General features: G+C 38.0%; 1 protein-coding gene across 3 annotated transcripts in view; it reads right to left on the bottom strand.

Moving 5' to 3' along the window:
- The window catches only part of kirrel3a (kirre like nephrin family adhesion molecule 3a), a 137,814-nt gene that overhangs the window by 50,157 nt on the left and 60,495 nt on the right, over positions 1–27,162 (bottom strand). For all 3 annotated transcript variants that reach the window (XM_046862071.1, XM_046862070.1, XM_046862069.1), the window contains exon 2: positions 1,910–2,059. In XM_046862071.1, coding sequence (XP_046718027.1) covers positions 1,910–2,059 — 150 coding nt within the window. The remainder of the gene's footprint in view (positions 1–1,909; positions 2,060–27,162) is intronic.

A 27,162-nucleotide genomic window follows, 5' to 3' on the forward strand; every position in this document is an offset into this window, starting at 1 on the left:
GTCCAGTTGCTTGGTTCCTTTGTCTCTAAGGAGGTCTTCTTATTTTAGTTTCCATTGTGTATCTATTACCATAATGTAATTAGATCAAAGTTTATGAAAACCTGACTATAAGATTCACATGTGTTTTTTGAACATCCCATTCCAAAATCCCCACTTGCTGTTATAAAACCTCCACTCTTCTAGGAAGATGTTCTACTAGCTTTTGGAGTGTTCTTGTGGAGATTTTTGCTCATTCAGCTACAAGGGCTTTAGTAAAGTCAGCTACTGATGCAGGGTGAGGAGGCCAGGGGTTCAATATGGTTGAGGCCAGAGCTCTGTAGCCGGCCACTAAAGATCTTCCACTACAAACCATGTAAACCATATTTCCATGCAGCTGGCTTTGTGCACAGGAACATTATCATGATGGAACATTTTTGGATCTCCTAGTTCAAGTGAAAGGAAAATGTATTGGTACCACATTCAAAGGGATCTTATACAATTGTGTGGTTTCAACTTTGAGGTAAAAGTTTAGGAAAAACCACAAAAGGCTGAGAAATGCAAGTGTACTAATACTTTTTTCCATATTATGAACCAAAGCTATCACCATTGTGACTAGACCTTTCTGAGCATACTTTGAGTGAAGCATTACTACAGCAAGTTCTTTTGTCTAATGATAAACTATTTCCATCCTGTTGCTCTGAGCATGGTCTTGCCAGGACAACTCCAGTCATATTTACAGGCCCTAAGGGTTCACTAAATGCCTTTATTGAGGATAAGAATGATGTTTATCATACACCATGGCCTTCATGCTTATCCTCACTACCCTGGATTTTGAAGCATGAATCTTGAATTAACTTGAAGAGCTGAGGAATTTGTATTGACATGTTCAACAGTGCTCTCATCATCATTATCGCTACCATCACCACCATCAGTATCATCAAAACACCACATGATCTATTCAGTAGACTTCCACAGACTTGGCCTATTATATATCTTAACAGATGTTTTAATAATCAAACCTAATGGCAACATATACACCACTTTGCAGAAAGAATTATGTCATTTTCAATTTTTCAATTTACAAAGCACATGATGATAAAGTCAAGTCGAACCAAAAAACTTCATTAGATAATGTCATAATTACATAATGGGACAGGAACTGCTTTAAAATACACACATAGAGTGATTTCTTTTGCTTTTAATAGCACTTGTATCATTTGTACGATGGCGTTTTTAGTGCCACCTTAAAAAAAAAAAAATAGATAGATAATTAGATTAAAGTTGTAGCACTATGATAATAAAGTCGAAATTACAAGACTAAAAGTCAAAATATTTTGAGAATAAAGAAATAGCGTGAGAAGAATAAAGTGGTAACAGTTTGAGAAAAATCCCAGAAACATTTAGCAGTTTTGCATTAAATGGATGTGGAGGATTTGGTTAAATCCTACTTTAGGTTAGGATTTAAAGCCTACTTTAACTCCACATTAGCACAGAGTTATAATTAGTGAATGGACATTACAGAGGTTCTGTAGGAAACTTAATTTATTCAGAAAAACTAAATTTAGAGAGACATTGGGGAAATTGCCAGTTTTGTGCATGTCTGAATGATATCGATGGTTACATCTGCTTGCTATATGTAAAGGAGATGTTTCTCAAGAGACTATAAGGATGATGAAAAAGGAATTCAACACTGGCACACTCAACACTTTATTCTGTTTGTGCTATGACTTTATTCTCATATTGCTACCACTTTATTTTCGTAATCTTATATTTTACTCTCTTTTTTTTAAAGATGGCACTAATACGCCGTCGTACATTTGATTCAATTGAAGACAAACAATATCTTTCATGCTGCTTTACTTGGAGCAAAGAGGAAAGAACAGTAAAAGATATTACATGTAAAGTTCAACAAGTGTGTTATGTAACTGACCTGACATGTCCCGATTAACTCCAAGGGCCAGGCCGTCTTTGACCCACAGGACCATGCCATGGTAGCCGGTGATTGCACACGCTAGAGTTACAGGCTGCCCTGCCACCACCACCACATCATGGGGCTGCTGAAGGAACACAGCACAAGATCCTAAAACCGAAAAGAAAAAAAAATACTTCATGAGTGCACTTTGCACACACACATTAATAATAAAAATCAAGGAAAGTGACAAGTTTTACTAAAAGGAAATCAAGTACAATCTGAAGTGTGGCAGCCTTTCATGTACTGTTTTGTTTAACATAAAAAAAATAAAATACTCCATGTCTTGACGTTATGTCACTTCTTTCTTTTCTCTTTTAAATCCTTGAACATATTGTCTATATCTTCCATCAATTGTCGCAGATCAAACAGATCAACCTCCAAGATCAGAGAAACTCAAATCTGACTTTAAGGTGGCACACACCACAGCGATGCCCTCTCGGCTGTCACTGAGAAGCTGCAATCTGACAAGCTGTCATCAGTCCTCATCCTCTTTGACCCGTCTGCAGCCTTTGACATATGACTCACAGCTTGGCAATGGTTTGCTTCCTACTTGGAAGGTTGGTCACATCAGGTGACATCCACATCTGCTCCTTACAGACTCTTCACTAGCGTACCACAAGGCTCAGTACTCAGTCCTCTCCTGCTCTTAATTTAGACTCAATCTCTAGGCAAAGTCATATATTCACATGGGTTTTCATACCATTTATATGCAAATGAAACATAACTAATTCTCTCCTTTTCCCTTACAGGCTGTGTCTGCTTGGATCTCGGCATGTCTGGCAGATTTCTCATTGGGATCAAGCTTTATCCCAGCAAAACCGATCTGCTCTTCATCCCAGGAGATTGCTCTCCATATCAAGATCTTGTCATCTCTGTGGACAACTCTCTGAACCTACCTTGGGATGAGCCTTATGAGGAAGCTTATATGCTCAGAGTAAGCATAAAAATGCCTTTCTAAAGGTGTCCATGTTTTCGCACATGTTGGAAGTGATGTTCTTACTACTTGATAATGGTTTTGTCCAAAGCTCTACAGATGCAGCTTATTCATGCTATGTAACACCATCGGATCATCCTCAATGTAACACAACTTTCAAATGAGTTGTGAAATATTAAACCTGCTCTCACAGGTAGATTTAGTAAACATTTTTGGAAGGTGGCAACTGCGCGTGTTAATCTTCCCCCCAACCTCCCCTGCCGTGCGCCATTTACGTGTGAAGTGTTATCTCATTAAAGCAGAAAGTAAAGGAAAGAAACAAGGAGGCATTTCACAGAAGCAGGTGATTTAGTTTAGAGATGCGTTTGCTCTGTAAACACATTCGTCGCCATTTTCTCAACAGTCATGTTGACATCTCAAGCAGACTTTGTCTCCTGTTTGAGGGAGCAGCTCGTCCGCTTTTTTTTCCTTTTTATTTTTTGTTCTTTAAAGTGAAAGCAGATGATAGAGTTTGGTTCTCTGAGGATTCCTCCGCTAGAGTTTGTCTAAAATATAATAAACTCTAGCTCTCCGATGGGGTTTTCATAAATAAAACCAATCTCATATTGCTTTACAGGAATGTCCATGGGGCAGCGGGAATTTTTGCAGAAGCGTTCACACAAGGAATGTTGTTTTTAGAATATAAAGTTAGCTAGAAATAGTCCATATAAGTAGATTCGCTAACTACCAATTCCTTCCCTGTTTACAGTAATGGCATCAATTCAATATGGCGGCTCAACACTCTGAACAAACTGCACATCATCTTTAGATCAGTTAATATAACAGACACAATAATAATCAAATCTTATACAAAAGGTTCCATGGTACAATACAAAGGGTTCAAAATGTTCTATTAATTGTTGACATTATAAGCTTCAGATGCTCAAAGGACTTTCTTGTACATCTGCACTAATGCATACACATAAGCAGTGGTGGACGAAGTACACAAACCATATACTTGAGATATACTCTGTAAAATATTACTCCCTTTGAACTTTCACTTGAGTTAAAAAAATACAAAAGTATTTGCCTTTAAATGTACTTAATTATCCAAAGTACTATGATTTATTATGGCTATGATGTTCCTTTGATCATTTTTGTCACAAGACACTTTTTAAGCTGTTGTAAACAAGCTTAGTTTATGTAAAAAGACTTTGTGATTTTTAACACACCAATATATTAATAGAATGATATTAATGAGGCAAACATTAATTGATATCTATTATAATTATCACGAGCCCAAAATGACTTAAAAGAAATCGCACATAAGACCACGGGTGTTGTGGCGAGTTCGAGTCAGGAGTTTCTTTAATCATTTATTGCTTTCTAAATGTTCTGCTTTGTAGATACCACCAAATCAAAACAAGTTTAAAACAGAACGCGAGCTCTACCCTGATTGGTGGCTTGCTGTGTCCGCTCATAAATAAAATGGAACGTCTGATTTTGCAAAATGCAGTTGAAAAATAAAAGTACGATATTTGACTTTGAATTGAAGTGAAGTTAAAGTAAAAGCCTTCACAAATGGAAATACGTCAGTAAAGTACGGACAAGCGAAAAAGCTACTTAAGTACACTAACGTATTACATTTACTTCGTTACTGTTCACCACTGCACATAAGCAAGGGTGAAATATATAAAGTAGAGGAGAAATAAAAGCAAAGAAATTATGAAAGCCAGATGAGAGAAAGAGAGTCTACGTGCCAACGTCCCCTTCGTTATTTATAACTACTGCAAACATTCAGCATCTGGCTGCAAGAATTCAAGAAGCAAGGATATTTGGAATTTATCAAATTTCAATTGTATAAAAAAAAATTCCTCTAATCCCGACTCCTTTTTCTAACTTTAACCTTAAGCTTTTCCTTTGAAATACTTTACTTTCTGCACTCATGTGAAAAAAAAATCAGAGTCTGATTATTCAGATTATTCCATGCAAGCCCTTGTGTGCAACGAGAAAAATTTCCAATTTGATCTGGCATTTCAACTATGTGATAATACCTATAATATTTTCGTACAAGCGAAAAACTTTGTTCATAAAAAAATAAAAGAAAACGTGTAACGTGATTACCATACAGATGCTTATATATCATATAACGCCGAGATGTTGGGGCTGAGCTCTCACCAAGGCTGAGCTCTCACTAAGGTGACCACGAAGCACCAAGACAACGTGGATGATTGATGAGGGCTACAGCCAGATGGTAAAAATGATACGGTCATGCTTTCCCCGGTTTCCTCTCTACAGATTTCCGGCGTACGGAATGCGATCTGCCTCGCTTGTTAGAAGTTCTCATGTCACGGGAATTTGTCATGCTGCTAAGTCGAAAGTGCTCAGACCAGCCAGCGCTGAGGATCGATACAAACACAAGCTATGGCACATATGATAAAATATTATGGTGGCGCTAGTCCAAGAACCTGCCAGGAGCTAGTACAACGATTCCCCGGAGTGCTAATCCATAGCGCCGATGCAGATCTAAACTTCTGATAAAATTGATCGCAAAAACATCAGAATAAACAAAAGTACTGGGATATAGTATTATACATGTACAGTTATATAATTATTAATTCATTATTATTATTAGTAGTAGTATAAATTATTATTAAAACTACTTCAATAAAAATTATTCATAATTCATTCATTCATGATTATATTTATTCTACTTTATACAAAAGTAAATAAAAAGGTAGCCTTGAGGTAGAATTATATAAACGTGATTAAAAAAGGTATTGAACATTAAAAATAGTCAATAATGATTTCTAAAAAAACCTCTAATAAATAACAGTATTGATTGTGTAAAATTGAAAATAATTGCATTGTTGCTTCTTCTTTTCATTGTTGCTAAATCACAGAATCATGCATTTAAAAAGAAAGAAAGAAAAAAAAATGGTAAGACAGAGCACACAATAGTTCAGTATTTTAACCTTGATAAAAAAAAAAGTATAACTAGAAAGCAGAAATGTGGTGCTCAAAGCAAAAAAAGGATTAATCATTATACGAATGCTGTTTTTTTTAAGAGGAGGCCCGGACGCTTGGGAAAGCTCGTCCGGTTTTAATGAGAGACTCGACTGGATGGATGAATCTGCTCATTATGTCCTGATGTTCTACACGCCTCTTTCCCATGGGCCCGAGTCAAATCGAAACAAATGAATTTTCTTATTGCATTCACAAAGCCTCATTTCCTGCACCTGGACTTAACGGATCATCGGTTTGCTGTTAGCACGCTGGTTCACGTTACTACAGCTACATGAACAGAGGTTTGTCTTTTGACTGGCAAAGTTTTGAGAAACAGCAAACGGTCGAGCGTGTTCTTTACACAAATTAATCAATTAACCCGAATCCGATTCTTGTGGGGATTTGCTTTCTTTAAAACGTAATTTTCCAGGGATTTCCAAGAGCAGGCTTGAGGAGACTCATTAGAGGGGGCTGATCAGGGAAATCTCTGGGTGATGATGAGATAATTCCAGTAAGACGGACATCTGCTCTTGTCTGCCTGCTCAAGCGTTAAAGGCTTGTAGTTAAAACCGAAACAAAGATGCCTCACTGGGAGAAAAAGAAACAAGAAGACGAGGAGACTATCGAGCTGTTGCTCACTGCCATGTTTGGACACCATCTGCTCATGTTATACAAGTCCTTCTTGGCATTGATGATAATTAACATCATGTCAATCATAAGCACTCTACGCATTATATATTATTGTAGAGATTATGTCCAAGTCCTTCACACACACACAAGCACACATACACACTATATATATTCTAAGCAGTTGCTCAAACTAAGGGGGATTTTTCAAACGGAAAGTTTAACATTTGTAAATTTGTATGTTTGTTTGGTTAAAGAGAGAATCTTCATACAATTAAATCACATGGTTTGTTGCATATAAACAAAGGAACATGCATGCGTTTCATAAACAATAAAAAACTAGGTGTGTATATTATAAATATTTGTAGACAAAAGTATTAGGATGCCTGACAGCCAAATGTGGTTCTTTGCTAAACCTGTTCCAGCATAACAGTGCTCCTGTGTACAAAGTGAGCTCCATGAAAATACAGTATGGTTGGAGTAAAAGATCTTGAGTGGTGTGCTACAGAGCTCTGACCTCAATCCTACTGAATACTTTTGGGATGAATTGGAACGCTGACTGCACACGGGGACTCCCCCTACATCATTAACTGACTTGACTAACACCTTCTAGGTGACATGACCACAAATCTCCATAAGCACACTCCAAAATCTTGTGGAACATCCAGTCAAGTCAAGAGTCAAGAAGCTTTGATTGTCATTTCAACCATATATTGCTGATGCAGTACACTGTGAAATAAAACAACGTTCCTCCTGAACCCTGATGCTACGTACAACAATAATCACAGAAACAGAAAACACACATGTTGATGATCACCAATGATGATAATAATAAAGTGTGTTAATAAAAAAACAACAAGCAATTTTATGTTTTGCATTTCTTTCCCCTAACCGTACCTAAAATGAACCGATTTGAACCGTGACTTAAAAACTTACCGAATCATGAATTCTGTGTTCCGTTACACCGCTAAAATACTATAGCAATAAAACTTGTATATATGTTAGAATAGTCAATGTGCAGCTTGCAGAGCAGTACAGGTTTACTGTCCTCTAAGAAAAATCTACATACAGCCATTATTGTCTAAATAACTGGCAACAAAAGTGATAACAGCTGTATGTTGTGTAACCATGAAAAGCCACATGTCCTATTTATCATGTTCATGTTTCTGTCTGATTGTCATGACCAGGCAAATGTGTATATCTTGTATTAGAGCAGTTAAAATGTGGTGCTTAAGAACAAACCTCTCACACTGACCATGAAGGTTCAACATGTCACCTCATGGCAAAGACTCTCAGATATATATATATATATATATATATATATATATATATATATATATATATATATATATATATATATATATATATATATACAGGGAGTGCAGAATTATTAGGCAAGTTGTATTTTTGAGGATTAATTTTATTTGAGGATTTAATTTGAACAACAACCATGTTCTCAATGAACACAAAAAACTCATTAATATCAAAGCTGAATATTTTTGGAAGTAGTTTTTAGTTTTAGCTATTTTAGGGGGATATCTGTGTGTGCAGGTGACTATTACTGTGCATAATTATTAGGCAACTTAACAAAAACAAATTCATACCCATTTCAATTATTTATTTTACCAGTGAAACCAATATAACATCTCAACATTCACAAATATACATTTCTGACATTCAAAACCAAACAAAACAAATCAGTGACCAATATAGCCACCTTTCTTTGCAAGGACACTCAAAAGCCTGCCATCCATGGATTCTGTCAGTGTTTTGATCTGTTCACCATCAACATTGCGTGCAGCAGCAACCACAGCCTCCCAGACACTGTTCAGAGAGGTGTACTGTTTTCCTCCTTGTAAATCGCACATTTGATGATGGACCACAGGTTCTCAATGGGGTTCAGATCAGGTGAACAAGGAGGCCATATCATTAGATTTTCTTCTTTTATACCCTTTCTTGCCAGCCACGCTGTGGAGTACTTGGACGTGTGTGATGGAGCATTGTCCTGCATGAAAATCATGTTTTTCTTGAAGGATGCAGACTTCTTCCTGTACCACTGCTTGAAGAAGGTGTCTTCCAGAAACTGGCAGTAGGACTGGGAGTTCAGCTTGACTCCATCCTCAACCCGAAAAGGCCCCACAAGCTCATCTTTGATGATACCAGCCCAAACCAGTACTCCACCTCCACCTTGCTGGCGCCTGAGTCGGACTGGAGCTCTCTGCCCTTTACCAATCCAGCCACGGGCCCATCCATCTGGCCCATCAAGACTCACTCATTTCATCAGTCCATAAAACCTTAGAAAATCAGTCTTGAGATATTTCTTGGCCCAGTCTTGACGCTTTCAGCTTGTGTGTCTTGTTCAGTGGTGGTCGACTTTCTGCCTTTCTTACCTTGGCCATGTCTCTGAGTATTGCACACCTTGTGCTTTTGGGCACCCAGTGATGTTGCAGCTCTGAAATATGGCCAAACTGGTGGCAAGTGGCATCTTGGCAGCTGCACGCTTGACTTTTCTCAGTTCACGGGCAGTTATTTTGCGCCTTGGTTTTCCACACGCTTCTTGCGACCCTGTCGACTATTTTGAATGAAACGCTTGATTGTTCGATGATCACGCTCAGAAGCTTGGCTATTTTAAGACTGCTGCATCCCTCTGCAATATATCTCACTATTTTTGACTTTTCTGAGCCTGTCAAGTCCTTCTTTTGACCCATTTTGCCAAAGGAAAGGAAGTTGCCTAATAATTATGCACACCTGATATAGGGTGTTGATGTCATTAGACCACACCCCTTCTCATTACAGAGATGCACATCACCTAATATGCTTAATTGGTAGTAGGCTTTCCAGCCTATACAGCTTGGAGTAAGACAACATGCATAACGAGGATGATGTGGTCAAAATACTCATTTGCCTAATAATTCTGCACTCCCTGTATATATATAGTGAAAATTAGGAACTATGTTATGTGCTAATCAAGGGTTACAAAGAACAGGTCTGAGAGATTAGTGATATAGAATTGTAATACTTAAAAAAGTTGTCAAATTACTAGGACATTGTAAAAGAATATCGTGATTTCAGGTATCGTGATGATGATGATGATGATATAATAGCGCCGTATCACCCAGGCCTAGCAACTGTAATGCTTTCACTTCTGTTTATGGCAGAGTGTCATTTTAATTTTCACCGTTTCTAAAGCGGCATACAGCTTAACACACGCGATGACACGCCCGTGTCGGAACCGAGTCGCTCATTTGCAAATCGAGGAAGTGTTAAAATGCGCGAGTCAGGCGTCGCCACGAGCATCTTCTTACCACGAGGATTAAAAACACACAGATTTTATTCCTGCAGAGATACAACACACAATAAACATCATAAACATCGAAAGCATCTGCACAGCAATGACACCATGTTCATTTAACTCCCACAGAGGTTAATGATGCAGCTCGAATTTCCGTCGAATTAGTTCAGAGTTTAAAGCTAATGCTGGGGTAAACACTAATTTATTTATTTATTTATTTTTATTTAGTTATTTACCAAAGCTAGAGCAATGCCACAACAAAACAAAAACATATTTATTCTTTTTCTTTCTTTCTTTCTTTCTTTCTTTCTTTCTTTCTTTCTTTCTTTCTTTCTTTCTTACTTTCTATATTTATATATAAATATATATATTTATATATATTTATTTTTTAATAAATTTTAATGACATCCTATACAAATGTGCGGCCCTAAATTTGTGTTAACAATTTTATAAAGACCCACATTTGGCTGGAAAAGTCAGGTTTTCCAGTATTTTTGTCCAATACTTTAATAGTGTATCTATGCAGAAAACCACAAAACTATATTATATTTTCATTTTTGCTTATTGAGACAAAAGATTTCCAAGATGGCGCTCCCCATTGTTCGACAAAGCAAAACTCTCCGAATCGTTTTGTTGGTGTTGTGATTGTGACTCAAGTTGACTCACAATGCACAAGAATTCCAGTGCCCAGGTACTGCAAAGAACCTGTGCAAATGGCAATAAACTTCTTCCAAAAATTATATTGACATCTCCATACAGAAAAAGTCACTATATCAATGATTATAAAGGTATATCTTATCTTATCTGGAAGATGAGTCATGTTGACTGGACTCCAGCTATCTGGTTGGATCGAAACGTTTTACAGTACTTATCCGAGCAGCGTCTACAGCCTGAGGAAAGTTGGCAACATTCCACAAATTGGTATGCTCCGTTAAGAGTGAGAGGTGAAGTGAGAGTGGGGAGGGAGCTATAAGGAGTAAGGGAAGTTGTTAGGATGTAACTACTCCAGAGAAGGAGAGCAAATGGAGGTATAGTAGGGGTAACTCCCTTTTCTCCAGACAGCCCCTTTCTCCAGACAGCTCCCTTCCCTTTCTTATCTCCCTTTTGTATCTTAACCTCTTGTCATTTACATTCTTTGGCATTTATCTCATTCATACAACTGAGCACGTACGGAGTTAAGGGTCTTGCCCAGGGGCCCAGGTATTGGCAGATTGGAATTGCCTGGGAATTTAAATCATGATCTTCTCAGCCAAAGTCCAATGCCTTAACCACTAAGCTACCACCTAGAATCTTGTCTCTTAATTTGTGGAATCTTGCCAACTTCCCTCAGACTAAAGAAGCTGCCCAGATGAGTAGTAAAACGTTTCGATCCAACCAGATAGAAATCCTGTTTGTTTGTTTGTTATATTAGTCATCCATAATACAAATCTCTTATGAATTAGCTTGTGATCAGATCTGATAAGAGTGAATTGTTAATGGGTTAATAGTGAATGGGCGATGGGTTATTGTGGTGCAGATGTGACAAGTGGTCTTATGAAAAAACAAACCAGGAAGCACCAGTCCAGCAGGTTATTTTGGTTCGCCATGGTTTGCAGCCATGTGAATTGAGCTCCACGCAGACCTTATTGATTTGTTGCTTTCCCAGAGACACTTTTTTTGCCCTTTAATTCAAGCTATAATGAACTCCAGTGAAGTTCTCGAAAGCTCATTAAGTTTTAAATGAAGCTGTACTCCAAAGCCGAGTAGTGGTGATTGTGTGGTAACTCCTGAAAAGGGCACAGCCTGGGCGGAGAGCAAGGAAAAGGATTCGCCGCCTTCTTTTTTTTGCTCAGGCTGACAGCAATCTGTTAATTAAGCAACCTAATGGCTCTAATTACACCTGTTCCTGGTCTCAGCTGCTGAGGTAATGCTAGGTTCGCCAGTTTTCAGCTGTCTCTGAGGTGAAAGCACTCAAAGTCCCAGCAGGTAGGGGGTCTCTGTGTGTTTGACTCTCGACGCTTCTCCAGCCTCGTATGCCAGCAGCTGCTCAGAGACATTTCGGCCATGCCACCCTGCACTTTCTTCGTACTTGGCACTGCGAGTCTGAGACAGAAAGGGATTGAGACTTTCCAACAATACCAGAGCAGGTGCTTCGTAGCAAAACCCAATCACAATACAAATACCCTGGCATGGTTTATTTTATTTTTTTCTGTCTCTCCAATGTGGATTAGGAGCTGGCGCCAGCCGTAATGTCCTGTTGGCAAAAGCGCCATGCTAATTAACATCCTGGCACCGTTGACCTGCTTTGATTCCAAGCTAATCCAAAGCTCAGTTTGAGTTTGTCCTAAAATTCGGTAGGATTTTTGGCTCTTTCTAGAGCTCCGATAGCTAACTTTGTGACGGTCCAGTTACATAAAATTGCTTTCTTACAAGACGGGATGGAAACAGGAGTCAGGTTTCAAAGCTCAACCAAAAATAAGTTAATAAGACATTTTCCGCCCACTATGAACACGGAGAACAAACATCAAATACTTCTTCATGTTACTTTACTAATTAGGCCAGAAATAAAAATAAACCTGTCACTGGGAGACGTCTCTTTTTCAACGAGATGCCTTCAGGTGAATAAACGAACAATGATAAGTAAATCATGGCAGGATGGGAAAAACATTTATCTATGAGAAAAATGTTTTTACATTTAATACACTGTGTTTTCTTTAAAGAAATGAACATGTATATTGTAATGACTGAATTGGCATGACCAGTAACCAAGCATGTCAGTCATATGCAGAATGAAGTGGGCGGTGTTAAATACTGCATTGTGAATTTGATTAAATTGTTTGACATGACTTTGTGACTATGGGGGCAAATTTTTTAAGTAAATTAAAATAAATTGCAGATTGTTATACATCCAGAGCTAGATCTTTACTGATGCTTCTATCACTAGAATTCAAATTGAATGATGGAATAGGTGAGAGTGAGGAACAAGGAAAGGCTCCTTTCCCCCAATCCAAATCCCCCTTCCCCCACATTAATGAAATAACATGTAAATAAAAAATTTTACTTGATCAGTCAACATAACATTATAAAGAACAAACTTATAAAGACTAATATTGGGATGTTACCCATTACCCATTTATAGAACTTTTAAATCTCTTTATCTCTATAATGATACTTTGAGACAATTTCCTTTGTTAAAGGTGCTATACAAATAAAAATGAATTGAACTGAACATTGTGGCTGAGCATTACGCTGTTTGATACACTTTATAAACCTTAGTGCCTATTATAGTTATAATAACCTCCACTCTTCTGGGAAGATGTTCTACTAGATTAAAAGAGGGTGTTTATGGAAATTTGTGCTCATTCAGCCACAAGGGTGTTAGCAGTCAGCATTGCAATTCCAACATAAGATTTTCCACCCTGACCCATTTGAACCATATCTTCATAGAGCTGACTTTGTGCACAGAGGTATTGTCATGCTGAAACAGTTCTGAGTCTGTTAATTGAAGTTAAGGGAAAATGTCATGCAACCAGATACAGAAGTCAGATACAATTGTGTGCCTCCAACTCTATAGTGAAGAAACACATATAGCTCTAGACATCATTTCACATATCGCAATACACAGGGTAATTTAACTCCTTCCCATTAATGTGTATATAAAGAGCTACAAGACGATGCAATGCATACGCAAGACAAAATGATTTCGGTCCATAACAACAAACACACCAATGACGTCCTGATATCAAAATCCTGAAACCACCCCCACATTCCATGAGACTCTACCCTCCTGCTCGACACACCTGTCCAGCATTGATGAGCAGAATAACTCTTCAAAAAGAGAGAGAGAGAGAGAGAGAGAGAGAGAGAGAGAGAGAGAGAGAGAGAGAGAGAGAGAGAGAGAGAGAGAAAAAAGTTGAGCTTTCCTAAAGAAGCAAAAGGAATTCAATAACAGGTCTACGAGAAGCCAAAGAGAAGATTCACGCTGCCTTGTGGAAATGGAGTTACCTCCAGGAAGTCATTCCCCATGGAGTGTAGTAATGAGACATGGCCTGGAGAGCCAGAGTAGGATCATAACATTGTTCGGATGGGGGGTGTTGAAAGAGAGAGCGAGAGGGACCGGTACTCTCTGAGCCCTGACAGGTGAGCACCACCCGGATGAAACTGTCAGGTGGTGTGAACCTCAGTCACGTACCGCCGAGATGAGGAGAAGCTGGTGGAGGCACGGAGCAAAATCCCACCCCCTGCTGTTATCTCATCATCTTCTGACAGTCTCAAGACTTCAGGGGTTTGGTTTCAGAAAGAAGTGGCGAGTGGTGAGACTTTAAAAGGGGGTTTTCCAAGAACAAGTCTAGTGACACATCCTATTAGAAAAAAAAGCCGATGATTATGAGGAATGATGTAAAATGGTACTATGGACAAAGGTTTGTGGACAATTGACCCCAAGGTTCATGTGTTTTTTGAACATCTCATTCCACATCATTTCCCAATTTGCTGTTTTAATAACCTACGCTCTTCTGGGAAGATGCTCCACTAGATTTTGGAGTCTGCTTGTGCAGATTTGTGCTCATTTATCCATGATGTAAGGTGAGGAGGCCTGTGGTGCAGTCCATGTACAGAATTAATCCCAAAGGTGTTCAACAGATCTCTATAGAAGGCCACTCAAGATCTTCCACTCTAACCATATCTTCATGGTGCTGGCTTTGTGCTAGAAGACCCTCCTAGTTCTAATAAAAAAACAAAGACATCCTATACATTTGTGTGCCCTTACAAATACACTATATGGACAAGAGAATTGGGTCACCTGACCTTTCCTGCCATATGTGGTTCTTCTCAAAACTATTACCACAGCACCGGAGGCACACAATTGTCTTTGGATGTGGTATAATAAAATTTTGCGTTCACTTGAACTTGGAAACCGAACCCTGTTCCAGCATGGCAATACCCTTTTGCACAAAGCGAGCTCCATGAAGATATAATTTACATGGTTTGAAGAGGAAACTCTTAATGAGGCCATTTAGGAAACTTTTAAATGGCCTACAGTAGAGCTCTGATCTCAACCCTACCGAATACCTTTCACCTCCGCATTCTACATCACTACCTGACTTTACTAACACCTGGCTGATGACCACAAATGTCTACAAGCACACGCCAACATCTGGTGGAACACCTTCCCAGAAAAGTCAAAGGTATCATAAAAGCAAATTGGGACTAAATGTGAAATGCGTTGCTCAAAAAGCACATACGATACATGACAATGTGTCTGCAAACTATATATATATAAAATACACACACACACACACACACACACACACACACACACACACACACTGAAACTGGTAGCTAATGACACCCCTTTATTTCCAGTCAGAAGAAAAAGTCTCCACCCCTCTGCTGACTCGAGGCATTTGGCACTGACAGAAATGAGAGTGGGTTTTAGAATAGACTCTTCATCCATAGGGAGAATCCTGAGATTCAATTTGTGTGAGTGTGTGTGTGTGTGTGTGTGTGTGTGTGTGTGTGTGTGTGTGTGTAGGGGGGAGGTCAGGTAAATCTGATGCATAGTGCAAAAACTCAGAGTGAAGGAACCCTGCATGTTTATTTGCCATCTGCCATCTGCTTGCAATTTTATGGCCTGTGTATGGGTGTGCTTGTGTGAATGCCTGCGTGTGTGTTTTCTGCACAAATCATCTAATTTTTGTCCTTGCTGCACGCCGTGGCTTTGCTCTAGCATGATAAAAGGAGACCTGAAAGCCTTTTTTCATACCTTGCATACGAAGGCCACGGGAAAGATCAACCATTTCTCGCTCGTTTCTACGATCTTACAGACGAAGACGTTGTCGCTGTGCTGCTCTCAGGATGTTCGTTTTTTTTCTGGAAAAATCAAAACGATTTAGACTCTCGGCTCAGATCCTAGAAGTGCGTCTTTTTAAACACATAATGCAGAGCGAGTGAATAGCAAACACTTATTGATCCAAACTTTTTATACAGGATGTTCCGCTGGTGGGTTTGAATGGATGCTTGTGTCTGGTCTGTGTGTATGTGTGTTTGTTCATTTAACAAAAAAAAAAAAACAATCCAAAATCTTCCACTATAAGGTTATTAAAACAGCAAATAGGGACCAAATATGGAATAGGTTTAAAATGTTCAAAACGCCCATACGTCCTTATGGTCAGATGTCCACAAACATTTGTCCATCGCCTGTATCTATGTACAAGTTTAAAGGGTTAAACTGGAATATAACAGTGGGAGCTCAAGGTGTGCTAAAACTTTTGACTGGTACTGCATGATTTTCGTGGGCTGCTGTGTTCTCGCTCGGCTGCTCGTGTTGCTTTGCATCACGTCACGTTGTATTGCTTGTTTGCAGTCAGTCTTGTGCTACAGATGTGTCGGATTCTGCACCAGCTGTTCTGTGCACCACGTGTGTGATATGGATGCGTCTGAGTCTTCAGAATGAACTGATTGTGTGTGACAAATATGAAACATAAACATGAATAGGAGGCAGCGCAGGATACAATTTCTTTTTTTAGAACGCGTCTCATGCTGAAGAAATTTATTTTGAAAAGCCTTTGGAAAAAAATGAAGCTTATTATAAGAGCAAAAATGGATCAACTTAATTGTTCATTCACATACAAAATATGTTCAAAAGTATTGGGACATCTGATTTGTCTAGCCCTATGTAGTTTCCCTTGTGAGTCTGGTTTCTCTCCTCATAACATCTAAGGGAATTTTTCCCTGCCACAGTCACCATGGCTGCTCAAAATGTAAAAATTCTGTAAAGCTGCTTTGAGACAATGTCTGTTGTGAAAAGTGCTATAGAAATACATTGACTTGACTTGACTTGAGTATTGAACACCTTTGGGATGAACTGGAATGATGCAGCCCAGGCCCTCTCACTCCGGACTTTACTAACACACTTGTGGCTGAATGAGCAACAAATCTCGCACAAGCACCCTCCAAAATCCAGTGGAACATCTTCCCTGAAGAGTGGAGCTTACTATTAGAGCAAATGGAGATTAAATGTGGAATTGGATGTTCAAAAAGCACTTAAGCACCTTATATTCAGGTGTCCATAAACCTTTTTTTCATAGAGTGTACTTTGGGCCACAAAACTACACATTATAAAAAGCTCAAGTTTAAATCATGCACATTGCTCCTTTTGTCCTGTTTGATGATAGACAATAGATAATATTACAGTATACCAGAGTAGTATAAGATTCTTGAATTTGATTGGTCAAAATGTGTCTAGATTAGGGACACGTACAGTGTATGCTACAAATGAGTACCGTATTTTCCGGACTATAAGCCACTACTTTTTTCCCATACTTTGAACCCCGCGGCTAATATATGGATTTTTCCTGGGTTTTTCACGGTTTCACAAACTTCAAGCCAAAAAACTGAACCCCATAACAGTAGACCAATGAAATTGCAGAACGGGTTCAGGTGAACCAATAAAATTCTTTATATTAAATCGCGAGAAATTGTTGTGAAAGGAAGGAGGAAGACAGTGAACAATGACTTTCTTGGTAGGCTACTGTTTAGATACAAGCCGTGTAACAGACACTGTCGTTTTGTTAAAGCCTGTGTAAAGTTCATTAGTTTTATAGACAGGTGCGGCTTATTTATGTTCAAAATAAAAAATTTTGTAAAATTCAGTGGGTGCGGCTTATATTTGGGTGCGCTTAATAGTCCGGAAATTACGGTAGATTAAATATGTTAACTTTATTGTTAAGATGTTTATTAATAAGCAAGAGTTAATGTATATATAAGAGTTAATGTATGTAATGTATCCAGTGTTAATGTATTGCATCGAAAGCCTAACAGACTTCATCTGTTCAGGACAGACTCATAGGATGTGTTTGCAGGATCTCAGTACATCTTTTTTTTATTATATTTAGTGAAAGGATGCAGAACCACTGTGAGGGAATAACTCATTTTACCTGCTGCAACATAAGTATTGTTACTGAGATTAACTTTGCTTGATGTTGATGATTTTGGCACAAAACACTGAAAAGACTCCTCATTTAGTCAAGACTTACAATCTGATTTCTAGACATAAAAGTTTTAATGATCTTATTTTAAGAATTAAGTGTAAGATTTCTTATGAATGTTTGAAGATTTAACCCTTTTTTTCTCACTTAGTAAAGCTTAAAGTTAGCTATTTTATTGCAAATTGAGCTAAATTTCCATCAGAGACATCATTTGAGGCCTTGTAACTTTTAAGACTTTATTTTAGCTGTAATAACTGGTTTTAAGGTTGCCCATTATAAAATGCTCAGTAATCACACTTAGGACTTTAGTATTATTTATTCCAAATACTTGTTTTTATGTCAACACCAACACATTTATTTACAACCTAATAACACATTATAAGACTGCATTATTAACACCTCACACTTTTTCCAATCATTATCCAGCATGTTTATTATAAGTACTTATTTTACTAAGTTCTTTTAACCTTTTACAAAAGTTCTGCAGTTTGTACTGTATTGTGTTCAGTAAATGGCAAAATACATTCAATAATGTAACTATTGAATAACTAAGTATTTAGAGAAGCAGTAAGAAATGATTTTGCTTTGTTTTTGCATCGTAATTACTGTGTGTTAGTCATTCATTTGAATAAATAATTGTTGACAATACTCTTGCGTGCTTAATCTCGATTTTTTAATTGTAATCTTGTTTCTAGTTTAAAATGCTTTGTCTCATTTTAAGACAAATATATAGTATGACGATACTTTGAAGATTATTTCACACAAATTAAGAAAAGCAAACTGTTTAAAAAAATAATTAGCAAGCTACATTCAAGTTAATTACACTAATTGAACTGCTTGGATTTAGTGTTTTAATACTTATTTTTAAGACATTTTGTTATTTTCTAACGCCTAGATATGTTTACTTAATTCAAGAAATTCACCAAGTGTAATTATTTGACTGCACTGGCACTTAATTTGACTTGTTTCTAGTCTGCAGTTTCTTCATTTTTTATATTTAGACGGTTATTTTTTGCAGTGCAGCATGGCTTTTGAATGTCACCCGATAACGCTGTGTAACTAGAGAGCTGCTAAACGGAGCGCCGGGGTAACAGCAATATTTTCGCAGTATCGCATGCGTTGGACATCACAATATTTCCTTGAATCGATTATCAGCATGTGTCTGATGTCCTGAATATAATATTGAGATTATGGCTTTACACAGAGTTTTAATAGGATCCGGGTGGCAACAAGTAGCGAGCGGGTCGATAACGCGAGCAGAGCTGCATGCTCCTGACAGAATATAATAAGAGGTTTGTTTCATTAAATTACTGAGTTTCCTTTTGTAGCTGCACAAACTCGCGTATGAGTATCGATTCCTCTCAAGTCTGATGGTTGCGTTCAGCAGCGATTGCTTAGGCTCGCTAAAACACATCGATTGTTTATGGCTCTGCCTCGCGAGGCTGCCTATCGTCTGCCTCGGGCTCAGATGCTCACTCATTAGATTAATTTTTAATTCCTGCACGATAATGATTTTCCCATTGCCTTTTCTCCCATTTCGCACTTTAGATCGTCTGAAATAATTATCACGCTTGCGCCGAACATTTAGGTAGCAAATTAAAAAGCTCGGGAGAAGTTCCAGCACTGTATCTCGGCATGGGAGATCTAATCTTCTCACTGATATTTTCAAGGCGAAATACCGCTCTGATTTAAACAGCATGCACGATATGGACAAACGTATTGGGACACCTGAACGCAACCCATCTAAACACCTTTGGGATGAATTGGAACGCTGACTGCACCACAGGCCTCTTCACACTACATCAGAACCTGACTTTACTAACAAGCTTGTGGCTGAATGAGCACATATCTCCATAAGTGCACTGCAAAGTCTCAAACATCTTCCCAGAAGAGCTCATTATACCAGCAAATTGGAACTAAATGTAGAATAAGATGTTTAAAAAGCCAATCATATGCTCAGGTGTCCACAAACTTTTGTGTATCTAGAGGGAATGAAAATGCACGATATGTGGAAAGATTTTTGTTTTCATTTTATAGATGTATAAAAGGAAAAACACACGTTCATTGATTCAAGATTAAGGTTTATCAGGACCTGAGATCGACCTGAGATTTAATAGGGGCATCTCAGATTAGGAACACGACACCGTGTTAACTTTGAGGTTCTATGTTACTTTCTACTGCTGATGATTAATGATATGGCACAACTCCAAACACAATCCCATTCATTTAAGATCAAGTAGACTAGAAGGACTTAGTCATCATGAACAGTCAGAGACAGAAACAAATTATGTGAACATTGATTCAGAAAATATTGCAGCTTTTATATATATATATATATATATATATATATATATATATATATATATATATATATATATATCATTATCTATTATTATGATCATTATGATTACTTTACATTTATTTTATTATATTTTATTTCACTTCTTTGCAAATTCTCATTCTCTCTGAGTGGATCGTTTAGAATTTTTTTCCTGTTTTTTTTGTCTGTTCCTTTTTTTTTATCTTGAGATCCTCTGAGAAGCCGTTATATATAGTGAAGTATTTATAGAAATAAAATGCACAGCATTATTGAGGCGTCTTTGGCAGTTTCAATTAGACTTTTATTCCCATCACATTTTTTTACACCTTACGTGCTAGTTTTAATTGCTACGAGCCATTCTTGACAAACAAGAAACGTATTTGCTGCCAAACTCAGATGACTTTCTGGGGTTGAAAATGGGAAGGTGATAAACGCAACAGATACACTCGAGTGCAGGAAAACCAATCTTTTGTCTTGTTTGATTGAATCTTTTATTCAGTTCTGTAACCGAGCAGTGTGCCAATGTCTGGAAAGAAGTAGCGGGGAGTCTCTGCTATTCTTCAGCAAAAATATTGTGACATTCTGTGTCAGTTGAACTGGGAAACCCAAACCTGTTCCAGCAAGATAAAAAATATGCTTTACATGGGTTGGAGTGGAAGATCTTGAGTGGCCTGCTATAGAGTTCTGACCTCAATCCTACTGAACACCTCTGGGATAAATTGGAACACTGACTGTAACCCCAGTATCTGACTTTACTAACACCCTTGTACTGTAGCTGAATAAGCACAAATCTACAAAATCTAGTGAAACTTCTTCTCAGAAGAATAGAAGTTTTTATAACAGCAACTGATACTAAATATGGAATAGGATGTTCAAAAAAAGGTAAAAAAAAAATATATCCTATGGTCAGGTATCTACATACTTTTGCCCATATGGTGTGTTTTCATTCTCAGCCATTATAGGAGATTTTTATGGCTAATATTCTGTTTGGTGATCTGAGATTCTGAGATGTATAAACAGAAATAGCCACAAATATCAAATAGATGCTTTTGTTTGAAATATTTTTTTATAAAAGAATAAATAGATAAAATGAAATAGATAAGAGATATAAGTAAAATTTTTAGAAGAGGAGCTTTTTTTTAAAGGGAGCTTTATTTATTTATTTATTTATTTTTCTTGAGGAGTAAAAGTTCATGATAGAGCGCTAATGTTAACTTTATCTTCTGCAACTCCAATATAACTTTTTATTTTTACACTTTGAGAGTTTGAACTGATCAAACCGGGGAAGCACATAACAGCCGGACTGTTCCAGAAGGAACCCGTTCTGCCATTTTGTTTGTTTCTCATTTACATGATAATGTGACACGGAGCTCTGGATTTTCCTCTCGCAGGTCCCGAGTGAAAACAGATCGGCTCTTACCAGGTTCGCTTGTAAAAGAAATCTGGCAGTAAACTGTTACAGAACGTGAAATTTTACCTTTAGTTTTATAATTATAGCCGTAGCACAATGCAAAGGAATGCTCAAAGCTGATTGGTCAGAAAGAAGCTTCAGCTGTAACGTCAGCGATAGATTAATTAGTACCTTTGTATATGTTATTGGTCGCTATAGTAACATAACTCATACGGCAGATGCAAGGCACACACTCACGTGTCACACAACATACATGGGGCGCACACTCATATGGTGGACGCTCACACAGCATACACTCACGTGTTGCACACCTCACAGCGCACTCTCCCACAGCATACAGTCACGTTTCGCGCACTCAAAGAGTGCACTCTCACAATTCATACACTCACGTGTCGCACACTCACACAGCATACACTTATGTGCCGCAGACTGAAAGAGCGCACTCTTACAAGGCATACACTCACGTGTCGAACACTCACACAGCATACACTCACGTGTCCAACACTCACACAGCATACACTCACGTGCCGCACACTCAAAGAGCGCACTCTCACAAGGCATACACTCACGTGTCGAACGCTCACATAGCATACATGCACGTGTTGCACACTCACACAGCAGACGCTCACAAGGTAAACACTCACGTTTCGCACACTTACACAGTGAAAACTTACACAGCAGATACTTGCATGGCAGACTCTCACATGGCGCACGCTCACATGGCGGATGCTGTGAACATGCTCATATTGAGGCTTCGCTCTTCTTTCTGGATTTTATTTTCAAGTCATATTTTCATAATTCTAGCATAACTGTCTTTGTTTTATGATTCTGTGCTAAAATTTAACAACTCCTTCTGACACTCAGACAGAAATCAACTCACTGAAACGAGCAAATAAGGAGGAATTCAACAATTTGAATAGAACGAAATAGACGCACGCGCACGCAGCAGGTCCACGATATATAATAAACAGACCTTCGAAACATGTTCAACAAAGTAAAACCAATTACTGTGAGAATTAGTGCTTGGGTAATTGTTTCTTTTTTGGATTTAATTCTCTTAAATCTCTTAAGTTTTCTTCAGGACTTCGTGCTCAGATAAAAGTGTGGCTTTTTTTTGTAGATTTGTTTTCAAATAAGTTCTTTTTCTGTGATTATAACTCGGTTAACTGTTTTTTTTCCTCATTTCGTGCTCGGATAGTTAAGATATCGGAGCTGCTGTTAAATGAAACTAATCAACTCCTTCTCCTTAAGAAATGAATTCACCAGCTCGGCTAATTAAGGCAGAATTCAACCCCAAGCCATGATATAAATCACAGTCTTTTTTAACATGCAGGTGATGTATGACGTTTCGCTCCGGGGTCTGGCAGTGATTTCAGCACGTCAAAAAAGATTTATCGTTCCAGTCTGGAAAATAATAATAATAAAAAAAAATAAGCAAATAAATTTTTCAAAAATGAGGAAAAATGAGGAAGACAAGATCGATCCAGAGAAATCGGTGAACAGAGAACAGTCTGTTTTATGGTACAGTGCATATTAATTCATTCGTTTGGCTTTCGATTACGGCTGCAAGCACCGACCTGCCATCTGTCTGAGGTAATCAAATTTCAGAATAATGTTTTTCTTTTTTTTTTTTTCTTTCTTTTTTCAAATAGATTCGATTTTATTTTAAATATGCAGATGATTAAGATTTTTTTCCCCGAAGCCCTGTCTTTATACAGTGTAGGATCGTGATGTGATGCTAGACGATGCTCCTTGAGCTCATTTAAACGCATGATGAGGTGAGATGTGACACACAATAGGCCTTTTCACATTCAGGAGCTGAACAGAGTCTGACTGTAATGGAGTCAGAGAGCTTGGGGTGAAAAAGATTAAAGTTCGTACCTCACTGCTGCTAGAACATTGTGAGTGTGTGTGCGGCGTGTGTGTGTGTGCATCAGCAATGAACACATGACTGAATATTAAAGACATAAGAGAGAGACAACACGGGTGATTTCCGCTCTGCTTTTGACATTTGTTTCACCCAAAACAAAAAAAGCAAACAAAAAAAAGTGACAAAATTAAGCAATTTGTGCATCAGTGTCTGTCAATTATCTGCTTTTCCACCAAACAAAAGCTGATTCCACTTTATTTTGGCAGGGAAGCAAAACTAATAATTAATTCTGCCACAGACCAAATGGCTATTTGCTGATATTGTGCTCGTGCTCATTTATAAACCTCATTTGCATGCACGATGGATAGTTCGAGCTCTTGAGCAACATCAACCCCAATAAAACTTTATTACTCGCCATCGCGCTCGGATCGCTTCGAGCCGTGCCCCTTTACCCCGTGGCAGCATTTGCATAAAGACACGGCCCATTTCTCCAGCATCCTCGCATTAAACGCCCTGCGTCACGCTGTAGAACTCGTGGCTCATGAGAAATTGCTTAAATGTAAGCTATATGCTCTTATCTAACTGATTTACTTTCTTACTGACTTATTACTGCATTTTGCTTTTAACTTAACCTACGTTTTTAAAGAGTTTTAAATGCCACGAAAACTGTTTAAGCATTTCATCAGATTAACCTAAATTGCTCAAAGTCGCCCACATACACCAGAATGCATGGAGTTATAAATCATTCGTTGTGTAGAAGGATGAGGGCAAAACAGTACTATGTGCTTTAAAAGTATGTTCATAATATTATAACAGTGTCACAAAAAATGCTGTATTTATGCAGAGGAAATTTTCTTGTGTTCAGGATCTGGTTACACGCATGCTTAAAGGTCACTGCTTACAATTTTCTGTTCTGATTATTAAAGTCACCGGTGTATGAGATTTTAATGACTAATTGTCATGTAATCAGTGTACACACGGTAGCAAAAGTGGATGCAGGTGGAGAATAAGAATGTTGTAATTAATGTCATTAATATGTAATTAATACAAACAACAAACAGATCCAAATCAGCATGCACATTTAAATATGTAGGAGAGGCAAAGGTCGAGCGATTCATAGACAAGAATTAAAATCAAGACATCAAAAACAAGATAGAGAATTAGGAAACCCTCAAAACGGGGACGATACACAGCTTGGTAATCGTAGTGAACTGGGACCAGTTACTTCAGGAAAAACTAAACACATACAGGGGTATAAAAAAGACAGAAATCCAACACAGAAGTGAGAAAAGCTATGCAAAAAAATATGAACACAAAGACAGGTTTGGGGACATTTCATGAGTAAAAACATACATATGTGGTAGTGACAAATGGGAATGGAAAGCAGAAGTGACTAGCAATGCAAACATGCATAACTGTATTTAATAAAAAATACGTGAAAATAACCACAAAAAAAAATAGTAATACAGTCCACTGTATAAGTATAGTGAACTGTATAGACTGTATTTATACTAACGATTTCTTTATTTCTTTAGAATTTGCAGGGAAAAGTTCAGGATTAAATTTAAAGATTAGCATGCTAAACGTTCTGTTTAGATTATTAAAGTAAACTGTGAATGGTTCATGGTGTAAACATTTATGTTTAGAAACAGGGTTTATCAAGTGAGTAAATACTTATTTTTATTAATAATACATTTTATGATGATTTAATTAGAAATATCCATCCTCAAGATCAGCAATATTTCTGAATAGCTTTGTTTATGTATAAAGCATCATATAACCAGTACCAGTGTACAGTATATATATATATATATATATATATATATATATATATATATATATATATATATGTAGTCTCCGACTTGTGACTGAGATGCGTTCTGATGACCCCATTGCAACTTGAAAATATCGTAAGTGGAGACATAGCCTAGCCTACCCAGGAATCGTAAAAAATTTGAAATTATTAACAAATTACAGTACATAATTAGCAAAACAAAGCAATTCACAGTACCGTAGTATATAAACTATACAGTATACACGTACATGGCAGCAAGCACTGTGGCCACGTGGACGAGCGCCAGTTCGCAAGTGGAGGGCGGAGCCGGAGAAAGCGAGCAGTAAGAAGCACAACTGTAGCCAAAGAGACTAATCAGCGCTCTGTTTCCGTGTTCGGAGACGCCCATAAAAAGCAGAGAGACAAGACCTAAGATTGTGCTTTGAAACACCAAAAACACAGAAAATTATACTCACTCTAACACAAACAACTAAACTCTCAAGGCAGGAAATACGTAAATCCTGGCAGTGTCCCAACATATTGTATCCCATACGCTGCTACATTTGCCTGCTGCGCAGAACCTAAAATATTTGTACAAGTTAGTCGTAGCGCTATCGTCATCACAAAATCAAAAAATTTGAATATGACTTCAGTCTCTGCAATCGAGACAGACTATCTCGAGACGAGACACGTCTGTCCAGCGTCCTCTGCGTTTGCATGATATGGTAATTCATCTTGACATCTCGTCCCTCTGGCTCTTCTCTCTGACCTCCCCGGTCTGCCCCTCCGTGCCGAGCGAGAGTGTATTATAGCCAAGGCTCCGGTGCACCGCCACCTTGATCCTAATGCCGTGTGTCAGCCCTGGCACTCGTCTGTCCAAAGTCATCCATCACTCCGCAACACGCATTCACAGCCAAACCTGCTCCTTTCCAAAATCGGCACAGGTAAGTGCGTGGACCCTGGACGCACTCATGATGCGTTCATACACCATCTACTCTCAAAGCTCATCTGCCATTTCTATAATTCCAAATAAACGCATTCAACAGAGATAGATTTTTTTATTTTTTCAGCCCTCATCGCTCTGTGGATCTGATGAATGTTCTAGCTGACGTTTCCTGAGACGAGAGAGAAGGAATTTAACAAGTTATTTTAGAAGGAGCGTTTTTGCGCAACACATTGGTGCTTGGTAAATGTGTAAATTAGACAACAGCAAAAAAGCTTCAGCTGCTTTCGTGTCTTCCTATCACACCGTATCGTCTGTTAGAAATGAAGTTTTATTTGACAGAGAAAATTAATTCAATTTACTAGAAAGATTTTAACGCTATGTTCTATTTTAGTCTATGGATAGGTAGGTTAGAATAGACATACAAATGCTGTTGTATATTATCTGAATCTCATAGATAGATGAGGCTAATTGATGTAAACATGTCAATTTGAAATCTTCCTTTCACTTCAGCTAGAAGACTCAAAACTGTTCCAGCATGACATTGTCACAAATTCTAGCTTCGTGTAAATATGCTTTACATGGGTTGGAGTGGAAGATCTTAGCCTGCTATAGAGCTCTGACCTCAACCTTGCCGAACCCTATTGGGGTGAACTGGAATGTTGACTGCACCCCAGTCATCCTCAAACTACATCAGTACTTGACTTTATTAATACTCTTGTAGCTGAATGAAATCTCTACAAGCACACACCAACATCTAGTTGAACATCTTCCCAGAAGAGTGAAGGTTATAACAGCAAATGCAGAATAAATATGGAATGAGATGTACAAAAAGCACATACCAAACTTATGCACAGGTGTAAACAAATCTTTTAGAATTGGGTTATGCTGTTGACTGATTTGCAAAACAGTGAGTGCTGTTTGTTTGTGTGGGTTAATCCAAAAATCACTACTGTTGTTCAAGGGTACAAACAGTAAAACCATGCAGAGGTGAAGCCATAAAAAGAAAAACCAATACAGTACTTGAAAATCTATCGAAAACCACTATAAACCACTATATTCATCCCAGAGGGAAATTCAGGAAAGAA

The sequence above is a fragment of the Silurus meridionalis genome, chromosome 11 (genome assembly GCF_014805685.1).
Source record: "Silurus meridionalis isolate SWU-2019-XX chromosome 11, ASM1480568v1, whole genome shotgun sequence".
In the NCBI taxonomy this organism is placed as follows: Eukaryota; Metazoa; Chordata; class Actinopteri; order Siluriformes; family Siluridae; genus Silurus; species Silurus meridionalis.